Genomic DNA, 15,795 nt, shown 5'->3' with positions numbered 1-15,795 from the left:
CCTAGAGACCTCTCCGAGCACGCCTTCCTAATACCCGTCAGAAAACCTCTCTCTCACCTCACAGCAGTTTACCTTGAAACAGAGCCAAATCGACAGAATACTCGGCTTTTTTCTCGTTGAGAATTTCTTACACTCAAGCCTCCGGTGGCTCTCTCTGTTGTGTTGTGTCTTGTCTGTGGAGAGACATGCGGGTCGCGTTCTTAAGTCGTAGCACACCCTGAGCAGACGTTCTGGGAAGCGGCCCCAAGGCAGCCAGTTCCCCGCAGGCTGGCCTCTCTTGCCCCGTGCGTCCCGCTTACATTTCTTGTCATTGAACCATCCATGTTGGCTGTTCTCTGAATTACTCGGCACTGCAAGCAGGAAGAGACTGGCCAACCCTTCCCAGCAGCACCTGTGTTCGTGGAAGGTCGTAGAACCCCCATCTCTGCTCCGTTTGTCGGGCCTCCTGTCTGTGGCTTCACAACAGCTCTGGGTTAGAGACCAAGGTACCTCTTCTACTGTGCACGTCACCTTGAGTGTCCCACATGGAATCACTGCTACATGTGTGACTCTTGCCTCAGGTCCTTTGAAATGACATCACTACTTTGCATTCAAGAGTGGGTGGGAAAGCTAGACAGTCCTCACCAGTGGTCACCTTCATGTCCTGTACTTGCCCCTGCACTCCATCTTTTGGACTCTGAGCTGATGGGTTCTACCAACTTGGGCCTGTATCATCCGGGGATTCATATGATTTTGATTTCTTTGTTGTGTTTCTGTGGAACTAGAACCCAGGGCCTTCCAAGAAACTAAACACTGCCTTTTCGGGGTCATCTTCTCCAGCTAGTGACAGTAGTTACAATAGTTAACCTTTTTCAAGCATTTTCAGTGCAGTAGACATCACCCTGCCCTTCCTATGTGGTTATCATTAAACCCTCTAAAACTGCCTATGAAAATGTTACTGTTCCATCCTACCAAAGAGAAGAGAGGTCAGCAAATATCAGCTAAGAAATGGCAGGGCTGATGCTGAGGTCCACGCTGTGTTCTAAACCGACACTTTTCATTTTCCCCCCTTCCTTCCCTGGAACCCTGCCTGGTATTTGAATCCATCTCACCATCTCATCCGCTAGCATTGTCACAGGTGGTCTCCATCTTCACAGAATTCTACTTTGAGAAGGCTGAGAGGTGTGTGCCTCCTCTGTCCCCTGGTCCTCTCTCAGCCCAACTCGGTTCCACCTTGTGCTCACAAAGTTGCTTGCTTTCCATTGCCTGCTGCCCGTTCAGCCCCATCCTCCTCTACCTGCCCTCCCCTGTTGGAGCCAGCATGCTGAATGTTTGATCTGCCTGGCACCTCCCAGATGACTCCTCTTTGGCTCTTGAGACCCAGAGCCTTGCCACCTGTAGTGACTCCTCCCAGACTCCCCAGAGCGAAGCAGCGGTGCGTTTCCTCTCAGCGTGTCCTCGTGTCTCCCTGGGGGCCTTTGCTGAACTGAGTGGACTGTTGACATGCTCGCTCTGCCATTAGCCCACAAGGAGTGTCAGGAGAAAGACCCAAGCCTCTTGTCTTTCGGACCTTGCGGGATGTGGGCACTCAGTAACTGTCAGGGCTTTCGAGCGCTGTCTAGTGGGTAGTGAAGGCAGCTGGCACTGCACTGCGTCTCTTCGGCAGCGGGCTATGGTATCTGTCAGCCTCAGGCCTAGCACTGACTTCTTACACAGGCACGCCAACTCTGTCCTTCCTCTCCTGATGAGTCCCCACTCAACACGAAGAGGCTGAACTCTGCCTGAACTCTCCTCTCCCTTCCCTTTCAGCTTCAGAGCGAGCTGGAGAAGGTCGAGGGGGACAACGCAGAGCTGCAGGAATTCGCCAACGCCATTCTCCAGCAGATAGCCGATCACTGCCCCGACATTCTGGAGCAAGTTGTCAATGCCCTGGAGGAGTCCTCCTGACTGCTCCAAGGAAGGTGACCGCAGAGCCGGAGAAGAGAAGCCGAGGAAGGGGTGTCTGAGCTGCCTCCATACCAGACCCTGCCAGCTGGACGTGCGCATCCAGCCCGTTCGTCATCGTCCTCCGCCTTCCGCTTGGAATGTCGTCTCTGCACAAATCTCCCTGGTCTCCATGAAGAACAACCCTCCGCCTCAGCAGCAGAGAGCAGAACTGGGAGGCTGGCACTCTGCTCTTCCAGGAACAGGACGGAAAGCCGGAAGCCCACTCAGAGCTGTGTGCTTTGAGAGCTTGCTGCTGAAGCATTAGCCCGAGGACCTTTTCCTCGGAGGGCAGAGAGGGAGGGAGGAGGTGGCCAGGAACGAGGAGGAGGGCGAGCACCACCCTCTCTGCGCTGCCGCCACGTTTGCCATCCTTGCTTGCCGTCACCAACAGCAGGTACAGGCAGGCCTCATGCAGCTGGCGCTTAGCCGCTGTGAGCCCACCTGCTGCCTGTCTCGCCTGTACTGCTCTCGGACGGCAGGAGGGTGTACACAGCAGCCACCCTGCTCACGCTTGTTGAAGGCCTTTGACCTGCCTGCGCCTCATTGTCAGGTTAAATGTCTGACTGGAGAGAAGAGGGTTTAACGTGCAGAGCCATGTTGCCACTGCTTGCAAGTTTGCTTCTCAAGAGAAGCTGTCCCACAGGGCCAGGCTGAATCCTCCTGAACATCACCCACAGTGCTCTCCGCTCCCACCGCCTTGCCCCACGCTGCTCTAAAACGGGCTGCTAAAGTACATGCTCCCCTGCCCGCCTTCCCAGCTTTGCTCCTAAAGTCCATCCTCAGAGCCACAGCCTCGTGTCCTGCCTAGAGACTGAGTGTGTCTTATTCATACACATTCCCTCCTCCATTCATTCGTTCGTTCATTCATTCATTCATTCAAAAACCACTCTAAGATGCCTGCTGTGAGTTTACTCATTAGTGTGCATAGCACCCACCCCTGGAGAAGCCTCTGACAGGGAGAGGTACGGCGATCCTGTGAGACATGCTCAGTTGAATCGTGGCACTCCAGGTGTGCCTTCTGCCCTCAATCTTCCCAGAAATGGCCTTCCCAGCCTCGCATCCTTTGTTTTTCACTATTATGGAATCCGGGGGCGTGGATGGCGGAGCCACCTGTGCCTGGGGAATCCCACTTGGCAGTTGAGGATCGTTGTTGTCAGTATTATTACCCTGAGGCACGTTCTGTTTAGGGGACTGTGCATGTCCATTTGTGTCAGCTGACTGCCTTTCCCATCCATGCACACCTACTGGCCTCGGCCAGTGCCATGCTGAAGTGAGATGCAGATCCAGCTGAGGGTCTAGGCGTTGTGCAGGTTTACCCCGGGTGTAGGCGGCAGCCATCAGACATAATCAGGCACTACAAGAGAGGCAGTGCAGCACACAAGCCGTTCTTCAATCCCTTAAGCAGACACCCTGTACAGACACTACTGTAGCACCCGTTTTTAAACTCTCCCTTCCAACCCCCCAACCCTAGGTAGGAGAGAGAAGGTTAGAGGGGAGAGGGGGCACAGACCCCTTCTCTTCTCCCTGCTATCACCAGCGGGTGAAGACCACACCCCACAGGAGGCAGTTATCAGCTGTGGACAAACTAAAGCCCAAACCAAAATCCTACACTTGGGATTAAAAACAAAAACATATTTACAGAACATGGTGAGTCTTTGAAGAAACCAAACTTTCATTATACACTGCCATCTTCTGATGAGGCTGCTGGGGTCTCTGCCGTGCATTTCTTCTAACTCACTCAAAAGAACACAATGCTGCTTCTAAACACTCACAGCCCTCAACCTCGGAGCTCACGCAGCCACCACCATCATATTCACTTAGCCAGCCACATCCCTGCCTCCCCTTCCTCCCTGCCATAAGGTGTTCCTTTGTGTGATGCTGGGGAGTGTCCTCATAAGGGTTCGGACGGACCCTGCCGTGAACCTCTCACTGAGATGCTTTCGAAGGTCCCAGCCTGGCCACCTGGAATATGGACATTAGGAAGAAATGATAATCATTGCTGCTCAGTTCTCTTCCAGGATAGGAAAGTTAGGCTCTTATTTCACCCCCTAACATAAGGAACCACCACCTACTAACAGCTTCACGGGCTACAGTGGAATCCAGAAGACAGAAGGGTCCAGGCCCTCAGGAGCAGCCTAGTGCTGATGGCCAGCTCTTCTCCACCCGGGAGGGACCCCACAGCCAGACCTCCTTACCTACACCTGTTTGGTGTGTGTTAGCAGAGGTACCGTCCACCACCCTCGCTAACTGGACGTACGACCTACTCTTCAGCACTTCCTTCTCTCTATTTTAAGACGTTTCTCCATCAGGTCCCGCAGAGAGGCTGCGGGGACCCTCGGGGACACACGCTTTTGGAGAAGGCAAGTTTGTAGATCAGGCTTTGTCTGATCTCTGCGCCACAGTACAGGGGTCTCCTGCTCAGGTGGTGATCTAGTGACTCGTGTGGTTCCGGAGACTGTGGGGCTGACGTTGAACCATAAACATGGCCTTTGTGCTAGATGAGGTTGATAGGGTATCTGGCATTTGAGTCTTACCGACTGTATATCATTCATTCATTGAGCCAGTGTTCACTGAACGCGCGACTGCCATTGCACTAGGGCACGCCATCCATGACCTCATGCTCCTGGGTCTTGTATGGCATCTGGCCCTGAGAGCTCACTGAAGGCTGGCTAGGATCACCCCCATCCCTTCCATCCCATTGTCAAGCCGCATACCCTCCCGCACCCCAAGTGAAGGTCATCGCGAAGATGACGGTAAGGAAAGAGGTCTGGACCGCGAGCTGGGACTCCTGCCAAAGCGGCAGCACATGCAGCCCTTAGCAGACGTCTGTCCTGGGTCCTCAGCGAGCAACTGGCGGCACATCTGAACAAGAGCAATAAGGACTTCAAGGCCGTTTAAGTCAGCAGTGTGGAGGGAGTCCTGCCAGCCTGCCAGCCTCTGTTCTCACACATCTTCCAAAGGCCTGAGTCTACTTCCGACTCGCCAGTGGGCTCCAAAACTTCAAGGAGAGCAGACTGGACTGAGACCACCGTGTTGCAGATCGTGCCATGGCCGGCCATGTCCCGTCCATCTGTGTGACCCCCTGGGAAGATTGTGTTGGCTCCCTTCCTCCCTTGGGAGAGGTGAAGTCGGCACAGACGGTTCTCCCGTGCTGCTGTCCTGCCGTCCACTGTTGACTGGCTTGGCATCACATCCTCCTGTCTGACTGAAGCACAGGCCCGCTGGCCTCCTTCCAGGTCTTTGAAGAAGGGCCAAAGCAAGGATATCGCTGTGTAGAAAGTGACACCCACAGACCTAAAGTCCCAGCAGACCCCATGTCAGCAGTATCCGTAACTCAAGTGTGCTTCACCTCCTGCCTGCAGAGTCCAGGGTCATGGAAAAGGAGCAAGAAGGCTGCACCACAGGCCTGTCAGGCACCCGCCGTCACTGCCAGCCTCGGAGCTTTTGACCATTCAAAGACATGTTTCCTCCTATGAACTAAGAGGATGTTCAGGGAAGAAGAAAACATGAGTTACCTGGGGACCCTTCTGAACAAAATGGCTGTCTGTACTCTTTTTAAACAAACTTTGCAAACTTTTTAGTGTCAAAATTGTAACCAAGTGTCTCCTGATTCTTCCCGCTGTGTTTGGCAAGTGCTGTGACCCTGTTGTAGGTATTTCTCCTCCTTCCTCTTTTGAGGGAGAAGTCATTTTAGGGGTTGATTTGGGGGAGCAGGTATCTGTCCCGCCTCCTCTTTTGTTTCTCTGCTTGTTGATACTGTCCGTGTGAATCAGAGAACGGGGCAGTTACATTGTGTCCATTGTTGAGAATATTAAAATATTTAAAAAAAAAAAGTAGTTATAGATCTGAAAATTCAGAGAGCTGTGTTTTAAAAGATGCAAACCCATAAATATCATGTTAACCAAGGAATTCAAGCTATGGGCAGCCTAGCTCCTCCCCCTCCAGGTTGGTGAGGTGGTAGGCAGGCCAGCCCCCGGGAAACACTGACCACCCTGGAGTCAGGTGACTGTGGGATCCAGAGACACCTGCTCAGTGGAGAAATGAGAATCTGGGGCTCAGAGACTCTCAGTTGTGTCAGGGTTTTCTCTACATCCTCAGGACCTCTGGGTAGAGGTTTCAAAGTTGGTGACCCCAGAACCACCCTCACCCTCACATTGGATCAAGCCTCGTGTGCCTAGTGCTGTGTGGTAACCTGGGCTTGGGCCTGGAGCCCCTGCGTGCCGGGTCACAGGACCTCTTCCTGCCCACTTGGTGCTATCTCATCATGACCATCCAACAGGGCAGCCTGGTCTCCTGAAGCCTGTGGGCCAGGTGCCAAGGGCGGTCCTCAGAGCTCAGCTCTTTCTGGCTTCAGATCATAGATTCTTCCCTTTGAAGCTTTTTAGACCCAAACCGACTGGCTCTGGAGATGCCGGAGTCAGGGAAGGAAGTGGACCAGGCTTAGGCAAGGAGATCCACCCCTGTGCCACAATGAGCACCCCAGCCCAGCCCCCCTCCCCCGCCACACCAGTGTTACATCCATCCTTTCGGGCATCCAGTCCCACCTGAGGCACATGCCGACCACTGGCCAGCTGCCCCGCGCAGACTGTGCATAGCAGGCCGTCCCAGGATGGGGACCCGGACGTTCCTCAGTACCCCTCCCTCAGAAGAGGCATGTTGCACTTTAGTGGGGAGCCCAGAACACTGGGCACTGGCTTCCTGTAGCTTGAGTCCCTGTAGGTAGCAGAGGTGGCAGCCCAACGGTCTGTGTGCTGCAGCCTCGGCTGCCATCTTGAACTGTGCACCTGCGTGCAGCTACTAGAGTGGAATTGCAGGCCTGATGATGACATTGCAAAGACGTTGTGTTCTGTTCAACCCTGCCTTGGTAATTATTGTAAACACTTTGTTCAATTTTTTTTTCTTTTTTTTATTCACAAACTAAATCCATCAGGAAATTATAAACTTATTTAAAAACTGTGTGCTGCAGCCTTCTTTAGTCCATCCCAGCCTGTCCACGCCCCTGTGACAAGACTTGTTATGATCTGGGAAAGCAGGAAGAGGCCAGGTCCCCAGGAGGTCCTCCAGGGGTCACACTAGAACCTGGGCACTCCACACTCCCAGAGATTCGAAGCCGACCTGGCCCGCTAGTGCCTTCTCTCACACCTGCTGGGCTGGTCCCAACAGATAGCGCGCCCTCAGATCCCCGCTCCAACTCTGGGTATCTTCCAGAGTCCTCTTCCAACATCCTTTTTCACTCCATTCCCGAGCAGGTTATCCACGTCAGATCCGACTGTGAAAGCATCCGTCACCCGGGAGGCACTGAACAGTTTACACCAGGACGGCGGAGGAGCCGGCCGGGTAGAACTGGCATTCCCAGTTCAGGGGTGTGTTCTGATGGCCACCACCTCAGACATGCGCTGTGTCCGCAAAAGCATGAACATCAGGAGGAAAAGAGTCGGGAGGCCCATGCGTAATTGTGGATGTCATTGTCTGCTCGGGGACCTCCTGAGAACTGGTATCCATAAAAAAAAATGTCCTGGGGCGTTTATTTTAGGGTGCTCACACTCGATTAGCTTTTTATCCATGTCTGAGGAAGTAAGAAAACCATGCTGAGCTTGGCCCTTGCCTGTGCTCCCAGTACTCGGGAGTGAGGCGGGAAGGTTTGGAGTTGGAGAGAGGCCTGTCCATGTGGGGAGACCTGTCTCACAAACTAGGTCTCTCTGTTCCCCTCCCACTCCCGTGGGAATTACGGCCCCTGGCTGTGTTGGTCTGTAGGAATTGTGGAATGAGGGAATCAAGCGTTTTCAGGTCCTTTTCCTGGCAGAACAGCTGTTTAGACATACTGCCAAGCAGAGGAGTAAGTACCTGGCCCTGTTTGCCACACTGAGGGATGCTGCTGCCCCGGGTTGCATCATGGGAAATAGGAATGACTTGCCCGGCAGAATAGACATTGTGCCGCATGCTGTAAAGCCACAAGTACCCCACGCTGGTCAGCAGTTTCCAGGGTTTCCTTTTTTTTTTTTTTTTTTTTTTTTTTTTATTCACTAAGTTGTTGACCGGTGCTAGCTCCGAGGAGTGGGCCCAGATCACAAGCTTGCATAAAGCCACACAGTACGCGCAGTCTTGTTTTAAGTGGCAATAAGGCAGCCATGAGCATAATACATAATTACGTCTTCCTTTTTGAAAATTCCCCTAAAGCACAGGGTTGCTTTTTTGCCTATCCCCGAGCTGCTTTTAAAGGATCCAGCTGTGTGTGGGCGAGGGGCAAGGAGCAGGTTGTAGCTATGAGAGACTGGCCAAGGCCTGGGTGGGTGCTTGAAACTGGGTATCAGGCTCTCAAGGTCTACCAGTAAGCCATGCCCCCTCTTCTGTGGTCTGTGTGAAGTCTCCCTGGTCAACATCAAGAGTCATAAATCTTCTACTGTGCTCTCCTGGTACACATGCGCCTCTTCCCAGGACCGTACATCCCATAACCCCTGTTAGACACACTGGTTACAAGGTCTAGCACTATCAGCTCCATCGCTGTCTGTCAGGCTCTGCTTGCCTCATCCCATCTTCACAGCCGTTCCTTGAGGGAGACCCTGTTACCCATTTCACAGATGAAGCACAGACAGTGCAAGGATCTTAGGCCAGCCAGCAAAGGTGTGGTGAGGGCTCCCCAGAACTGGGGAGTCCTCACAGCTGTGGCTGCTTCTGAGCTAGGGGAGGAGTCTAATCCCAGGGCCAGCTGCTGGGGAAAACCCCAGAACAGCAGCGCTTTCCAGATCCTCAGGTTGGTCTTTACAAGCTGAGTTTGACCTGAGTTAGGGGTATCAGGTGATCTGGGCTGAGAAGATTGTGTGGGCAGAACTCACACAGGTACCCGGGCTAGCGGCCTGTGTAGGTTTAGGGAACACCACTTGGCTGAAGAGCAAGGCCCAGACATGATGGCTACACTCTGGGATGTGCCTGTGTGGTAAAAAACTTGACCATCCTTGAAGGCGTGGCCAGCGGGAGAGAGCAACACCTCACATCACCAGTCATCCAACCTGCGCAAACTCACAAGATAGGAGCGCCTCAGCCCTGCGGAGCTGAAAAAAAAAAAAGACTAACCAAGAAGAAGGGGAGAGAGTACTTGTCATGGCAGCCCTGGAAAATCAGCACTTTGCTAGCTCTGAGGCGGGGTGGGGGGAGGCTCCTGGGGCCCGGAAGGGAGAAGCAGCTGAGAGCGGTGCACAGTGTCCCTGCACCAGGCATTGTCCGTGAGCACAGGGCCCAGTGCCTGCCGGGTATTCACGCTACTCCTGGTAAAGAGGCTAAAATGCAAGCTAAATAGCGCAGAGCTACAAAGGCAGCTAGAGACGGGCCTGGCTCCTCCCCTGTCAATGGTTCCTCCGGCTCCACACAGAGCCCAGGGTCCCATCAGAGGTTCAGGGCCAGGGAACGAAACGGTGGCACCAGACAGTCCTGCCAGCCTCGGAAGGGTGGGGGCATCAGGGCCAGATGCTGGCTAGGGGTTCAGAGGAGCTGGAAATGATGCGTCTGAGCCGGGCGTGGTGGCGAATGCCTTTGATCCCAGCACTCAGGGAGGCAGAGACAGGTGGAGCCCTGTAAGCGAGTCCAGGACGGACGAGGCTACACGGAGAAACCCTGTCTCAAAAAAAATGAAACAAACACAAGAAGATTCGTCTAACCTGCTCTCTGTGAGGTTGGATATGAGTTACAGAGTGTTGTGCTCTGCTGGGCTTTGAACGCCGTTGATTTCCTGGGAGTCAATCGCTTGATGTCCTGGCCACCTTCAGGCTAACCTTTACTGGGAAGGAATGATGCGGCTAGTAGCACCTCACCAGTGTTCTTGGTACCTAACTCACCCCTTGGCTGTGTCATCTTGAGAGTAGACAGTGCCCCCCATGGGACACAGCGGTTCGTGGGGTATAATGGTATGTTTGTGCGCCCCAAAAGTTCACGTGTTAGAACTTACCTTCCAAACCTGGGTTGATGGTATTAGAGGTAAGGCTTTCAGGAAGTACTCTGGGTTCAGTGAGGTCATGAGGGTGGCACCCCATCCTGGGGAGAGAGGCAGCTGGAACACCACCCCAATTTGGTCTTCTGCTGTGTTAGCCTGTACGTGGAGGGCCCACCGGAAGCGAAAGGATGGCAGCCCCATCCGCTCAGACTTCCAGCCAAACCAACCTTTACCCCTGACGAACGGCGCTCTCAGACGGCAAGTTGCAGCATCAGAAAGCGCGCTAACACGGGTGGCACAGGACATCTGTGTCACAGCTCTGTAGGACACCACAGCCGTGAGCAGGCCCGCTCTGTTACGCCCTTCTCCGCAGGCTGTTTCCTGACGCTGACATTCCCACAAGGCCATGCCTGCTGGGAGGAGCTGCGTCTAAGGGAGGCCAACAGTGCAGACAGAATGCCAACCCTACCGAGCCGACAAAGAAATGGCACAAGCCTCGCCCATGAAGGCAGGTGTGCTCGGGGTTGAGATGCCGAGCAGCTTCCCCGATGGGTTTTGCCGCTGACTCGGTATGTGTGCCCATGGCCTTGGAGACGTCACCTGAAGCCTATGTTCTCCAGCCTTGTACTTTTTCCATTAGAGATAGCGCCCTTCCCACACACACCTCTGGGATCCATTCCCACGCCATCAGGGGGAAAGGATGCACGAGAAAGCTTCAAGCCCGTGGCCATGAAAAGGTGTGCTTGGCGCCCAAGCGTCATCTCTTACATTGGATTCACTTCAGAGCCAAACCTTGCTCTGGAGACTGTGGGCAGCCCGTGGAGATGCTGACGATGTACATCGCCCTTCAGGAAGGGTGCTGCTCTGAGTGGCATCTCTACCACGTGAAAGCCCCCAAACAGAGGAATCAGCCAAAGATGAGACGGTTAGGGCCTAGCACACCTAGAACACGGAGTTTCCCAGAGCGGGGGAGGGGTCACCACCATCTGCCCTCTCATGTTCCCTGGGCCACTCCTTGTGACTGTGGCCTGCCTTCCTGCAGTCCCCCAGGTGTGGGGCCACAGTTTCTTTCCCAAAGCAGTTACATGCCAGTAACCATATTGTTTCTGCTTTAGGAAGAAAGAATCCCAGATGCCAGTGGGCGTGCTGCTGCCCCTCTTTGTGGGGATGAGCTCCTGAATGGGAACTCTGCCTGCCCTGGCTTTTCATTGCTGTGACAAATGAGACACGGGAAGCCTGGACCCCAATATGAGGTTCCTGGCCAGGCCGTCGCTGCATGCTGACATCCCTATTGTAACGTGTCTAAGCTCCCCACTCAGATTTAACTGTGCAGAGCTGCTTAGATGCTCACCCTTCAACCTTAGAGCACGAGGTGCCTTGATCTCCACCCCTCTCCCTCCAAAATATGCAACTTGCCTCCCCTCTCCCATCTCCTCATTGGCCACAAGCCTCTGTAAGCAAGGACGGTCCTTTCTCCCAAGTCCTCCAGAGGCCTGTGCGCAGGGCTGAGCTAACCAAGCGATTAAAAAGGGCTTGCTTACGTGGAGACATCCCACTAGCTTCTTATCCCAACACGTTCCTTTCCCACAGTTGGCCCAGCTTCAGCTCCAGCCTCCAGATGTCAGGTGAGAGGGCCTGTCTACACCCCCCTCCCCGTCTCCAGACTGTGGCGATGAGCCCCAGGTGGACCCTGTCTGTCCTGAGAAGCAGCCGGGAGGGAGGCAGCTGGGCTCTGACCCTGATGTTCAGGGTCCTGGGTGAGCCTCCTCCCCTCCCCGAATTCCCTGGTCCTCCCAGCTACCCCCAGGAATTCCCACGGAGGTTTCTCAGAAGCTGAACCCGCCCTGGCGGTATGGTACGACCTCTCGGAATCCAGTGCAGGTAACAGTCCTTCGAGGGCGTGTGGGTAGGCTCATTGGATGTCCTGGAAACTTGCCAGGGCGTGAACCGTAACCAGGGTTCTCCTGAGCATGCGTGCTCACGGCGTATGTGTGCAGCCCCGCCTGCACACACGTGTGCACACAGGGTAAGGGTACAGCTGAGCCGACACATGCAGAGGCGTCGGCCAAGCGAGGGTCTCCATGTTAAGAAGGAAGCGAATAAACAACGGCAACATTTTTGTTTCCCTCTGAGGCTCGCAAAGAAGGTGTTAAGAGCACAAGGCTTAAATCATAAACTTTGTTAAAAAGGCAAACGGCCTAATGTGTGACTCCTGCCAACTTGGATGTGCTCCTTGGGGTAATGCTACACTGAGCTAATGCAGAAGGAATCGTGGGAGGAAAAGGCAGGGTGAGAGCAAGCCGCAGCGTCAGCCCAGGGCAGACCAGCTGGAGCCCGGAGGCCCTCAGTGCCTCTTCCTAGTTCCCCTCCCACAGCTTCCTCGACTGATAGCGTTTCTGTCAGGCCTAAAGGACTCACTGCAAGGTAGGGGAGACCTACTCCCGAGAGACCCTGCACAGGCCCAAATCACGCAAGGAACAATTGCTTCAGGAACAGGAAAGACAGCCAGGGGGCCCGCCAGCTGGACATGTCACCGCTGTGGACTCCCATCTCTCTATCCATCGTCCTGTCCACCTCCAAAGACAAGCTGTCTCTTCCGTGGATGCAGGAACCGCGCTGGGCATTGCACAGACGCACGGGTGCGAGTGAGTCTGCCTGCTCAGGTGGAAATGAAAATGACGACATAGACCTACGGTGACCAGACAGTTTGGGACAGGGTGGGGGTGCCCAGAAGAGCTTTTATAGGGCCAAGAGTCATACTTCCTCCCAAACCAATTCTGTTCCCCTCAATCACCCTCAATCACTCCCCCCAATAGCCCTACCAGGCCCAGGTTTCACTTAGTCCAGCTTCTGGTCCTGGTATCTACTCTCCAACACTCAAGCGTCTCTGCCCTCCTAGGTCCCTGTGAGCCTGTGTCATTGAATTTGCAGGTGCTTCTCCTCTCCCACCCTTGCCTGAGTAGGCACCTCCCTCCCTCCCTTCCCTGTGCACCTGGAATAGGAGCCATTCTGGTTTTTAAAAAAAAAAAAAAAAATGTGAGCTGGGAGGTGCTGGCACACGCCTTTAATCCCAGGGCTCAGGAGGCAGAGGCAGATGGATCCCTGAGTTAGAGGCCAACCTGGTCCACAGAACGAGTTCCAGGACAGCCAGAGCTACACAGCAAAACTCCATTGGGGAGGGGGAAGGAGTGTCTGCCATGAACAGGTGGCTTTTGAGACAGGGTTTCTCTTTGGGACTGCATACTTGCTGATTAAGCTACCTCTGCTCTCCAGCACATACAATACCCAGGTTTTCCTGTGGGTGCTGGGGATGGAGCCAGGCTCCTCATGCTTGTCCATCAAGCACTTTTCCCACAGTACTGTCCTCAGTACCCATCCCATTCACAGGAAGTATTTTCTCCAGTGAGCTAGCCCCTCCTGGCCCTGCCTCCTCAAAACAGCATCAGGGGAGCTGGAGAGATGGCTGAGTGGTTAAGAGTGCTTGAGCTCTTGCAGAGGACCAGAGTTCAACTCCCAGCACCTACACCAAGGTGGCTCACACTCACGGGTAACTCCAGCTTCCAGGCATCTACTGCCTTCTTCTGGCCTCCATAGCCACCTGCACGCATGTGCGCCTACACACCCAGAGACACGCACCCACATCGGTAGCTGTAAAATTCTAGAGTTTTTTTAAGTTAGCATAGGAACAAAGAGAGAGCCCCGTTCCTGGGTGACTTCAGGGGACTGACCGGCCCTTTCTGATCGCACAGGAGTACCAGTACGCTGTGCTGTTAAAACCATCAGCCCAGCTTGGAAGTGTCCAACTCCTAATTCTCCTGGGAGAGTCTGAAGCCTTGAAAGGGTTTGGGTGGCCCTGAGGAGTCCTCTTGACACCCTTAGAATCACTTCCCAAATTCTTGTGTTTGTAGGTGAGTAAACAGCCCGTGCAATTTCTGCCTCTCCAGTCAGGGCTTCTCCTAAGCCCAGGCCTGTGGATTCCTCTTCCTCAGAGAGGCAGTGGGAAGGGAGACGAAGCTCACAGTGACGGCCATTGCCTGTGAAGGTGTCAAGCAGAAGTGTCCAGGAGACAAAATAGCCTGTACCCACCACCGTCCCACCTCCACTCACCCCCCAAGACCCCCTTCCATGGGACACTTCCTGAGACAGTGTCCCTTCTCAAGCCTTGCTCAGCAACTGCCTCGTTTTCTTTTTCTCTCATTTTTTTCTCTTTGCATATATATATATATATATATATATATATCACAACAAAAATGCTTCTTCTCTTCCTCCACGTACAGCGATCAGGGCCAGGAAACAAACGGAAACAGTACTGGCCTCTAGGCTAGACTTCTCCCTGCTGGGTTGTAGACCAGGGAGGATTTCAAGGTCAAATCTACTCCCAGAAGGGCCGAAAAGGAATTTCTCCTGAATGTCTGGGACATAAGCCCCAGCTGTTTGCAGCTGGGCTGAGTTGGTGGAGGAGTTTCCTGAGCGAGCCCCACTATTTATGTTCCCCAGCATCTCTCACCAGCTTGTTTAAAGATATGTTTATCTCCAGGTTTGTATCCATCGTTGCTGACCAGAGGAAACTCTAGTTACTGAAATAAGCCTTGGCCCCACAGTCCTCACTATGCCCTCCCCCACCCACCCCCCAGACCCGACCACACAACCAGCTCATCATGCAGAACCTTCCTGCCCTGCAAACGGATGCCCCCTGCACCCAGCCACCTGTGACACGGCCTTTGCCGCCTTGGGCTACGCTTACCTCATGTGTTTTGTGTCTTTCCACTCACGCAGTCCCCCTGAGGGCTTTAAAAATGGAAGCTAGAAGGATGTTGTTAATACAGCTGCCTCTAAAAGGGGATGAGAGCAGCAGGGTCCTTGATCAGTCCATGTGCCCCTTTGCCGTGAGGCTTAAGGGGAAGTACAGAACTGCCACTGGGCTCATGGGGAGCCAGACACAAAGCCAGTCCTCTGGAGGTTTCTGGGGACCAGTGCCCACGCTGCACACTAACGAGAAATAAAGCGTACTCCGTGTCTGTTGAGTCACTGGCCTGTCAGCATACAGACATGGTCGGAGCCCTAGGCGGTCCATGAAAATGGGCTGCAGAAAGGAAGGTGAGGCTCGGGGCGGGTAGGCCATTTTTGAGGCTCACCTGCCCCACAGTGTCAGATAGGCGAAGCCTCGTATCTCAAGCCTGGGCACCCCCACTCCTAACTCCGAGAGGCCTTGCATCACCCTGGACATCCGCAATCCCACTCCTATGTATGTCCCCCGAAAGATTGAAGGCAATTCTGGAGCTCGGGGCCTACGTATACTTACACTCGCAAATGTCCAGGAGACAGACCGTGACATACCTGCACCGCGGCACCTCCTCCAGCTTAAAATCTTTTTGCATAAACTATAGTGCTAATGAACCCTGGGGACATTGTATTCAGTGAAAGGGGCAGACACAAAAAGACAAGTAACACTGCTAGGCGGAGTCTGGAAGAGCAAACTCCAGGTCGGTCAGGGATGGAGGAGAGGGAAAGGGACGTTGTCATCTAGAGCAGCCTCGTCCAGCTGTCCTGACACACACCTGGAATCCCAGCACTTGGGAGGCCGAGACAGGAAGAGCTCTGGTGTTTAGAGTAGTTTCGATGGGGAGAACGCAAGCCTTGGATGCAGCTTTGAAAAGGGTTCTCCAATACTGTGGGGGTGGTCAGCACCATCAAGCTGTGTGGTTCTGAGCAGACAAAATGTTAAATATTAGGTGTATGTTACTGGAATAAGGCTCCTTAAAAAGTGACCTGGAAAGCATGGCTCTGTGCCAAGCCTGTCTGAACTGGCCTCTGCCCCAAGCCTGTGTCTCTCCTCTGCTCAGCCATGGCCCTGTAGCTCTGGATCATGAAGCATCCTTTCCCGGGCCGCCATTCTCCCCAGCCTG

General features: G+C 53.9%; 1 protein-coding gene across 5 annotated transcripts in view; it reads left to right on the top strand.

Moving 5' to 3' along the window:
* Positions 1-6,921, top strand: part of Erc1 (ELKS/RAB6-interacting/CAST family member 1) — a 270,194-nt gene extending 263,273 nt beyond the window's left edge. For all 5 annotated transcript variants that reach the window (XM_060384052.1, XM_060384050.1, XM_060384047.1 and 2 more), the window contains one exon: positions 1,789-6,921. In XM_060384052.1, the coding sequence (XP_060240035.1) occupies positions 1,789-1,926 (138 nt within the window). In that variant the 3' untranslated portion in view covers positions 1,927-6,921. The remainder of the gene's footprint in view (positions 1-1,788) is intronic.
* Positions 6,922-15,795: the final 8,874 nt, after the last annotated feature.

The sequence above is a fragment of the Meriones unguiculatus genome, chromosome 5, assembly GCF_030254825.1.
Source record: "Meriones unguiculatus strain TT.TT164.6M chromosome 5, Bangor_MerUng_6.1, whole genome shotgun sequence".
Taxonomy (NCBI): domain Eukaryota; kingdom Metazoa; phylum Chordata; class Mammalia; order Rodentia; family Muridae; genus Meriones; species Meriones unguiculatus.
The sequence above is the reverse complement of the archived record's forward strand: the minus strand, read 5'-3'. Positions and strand labels throughout refer to the sequence as shown.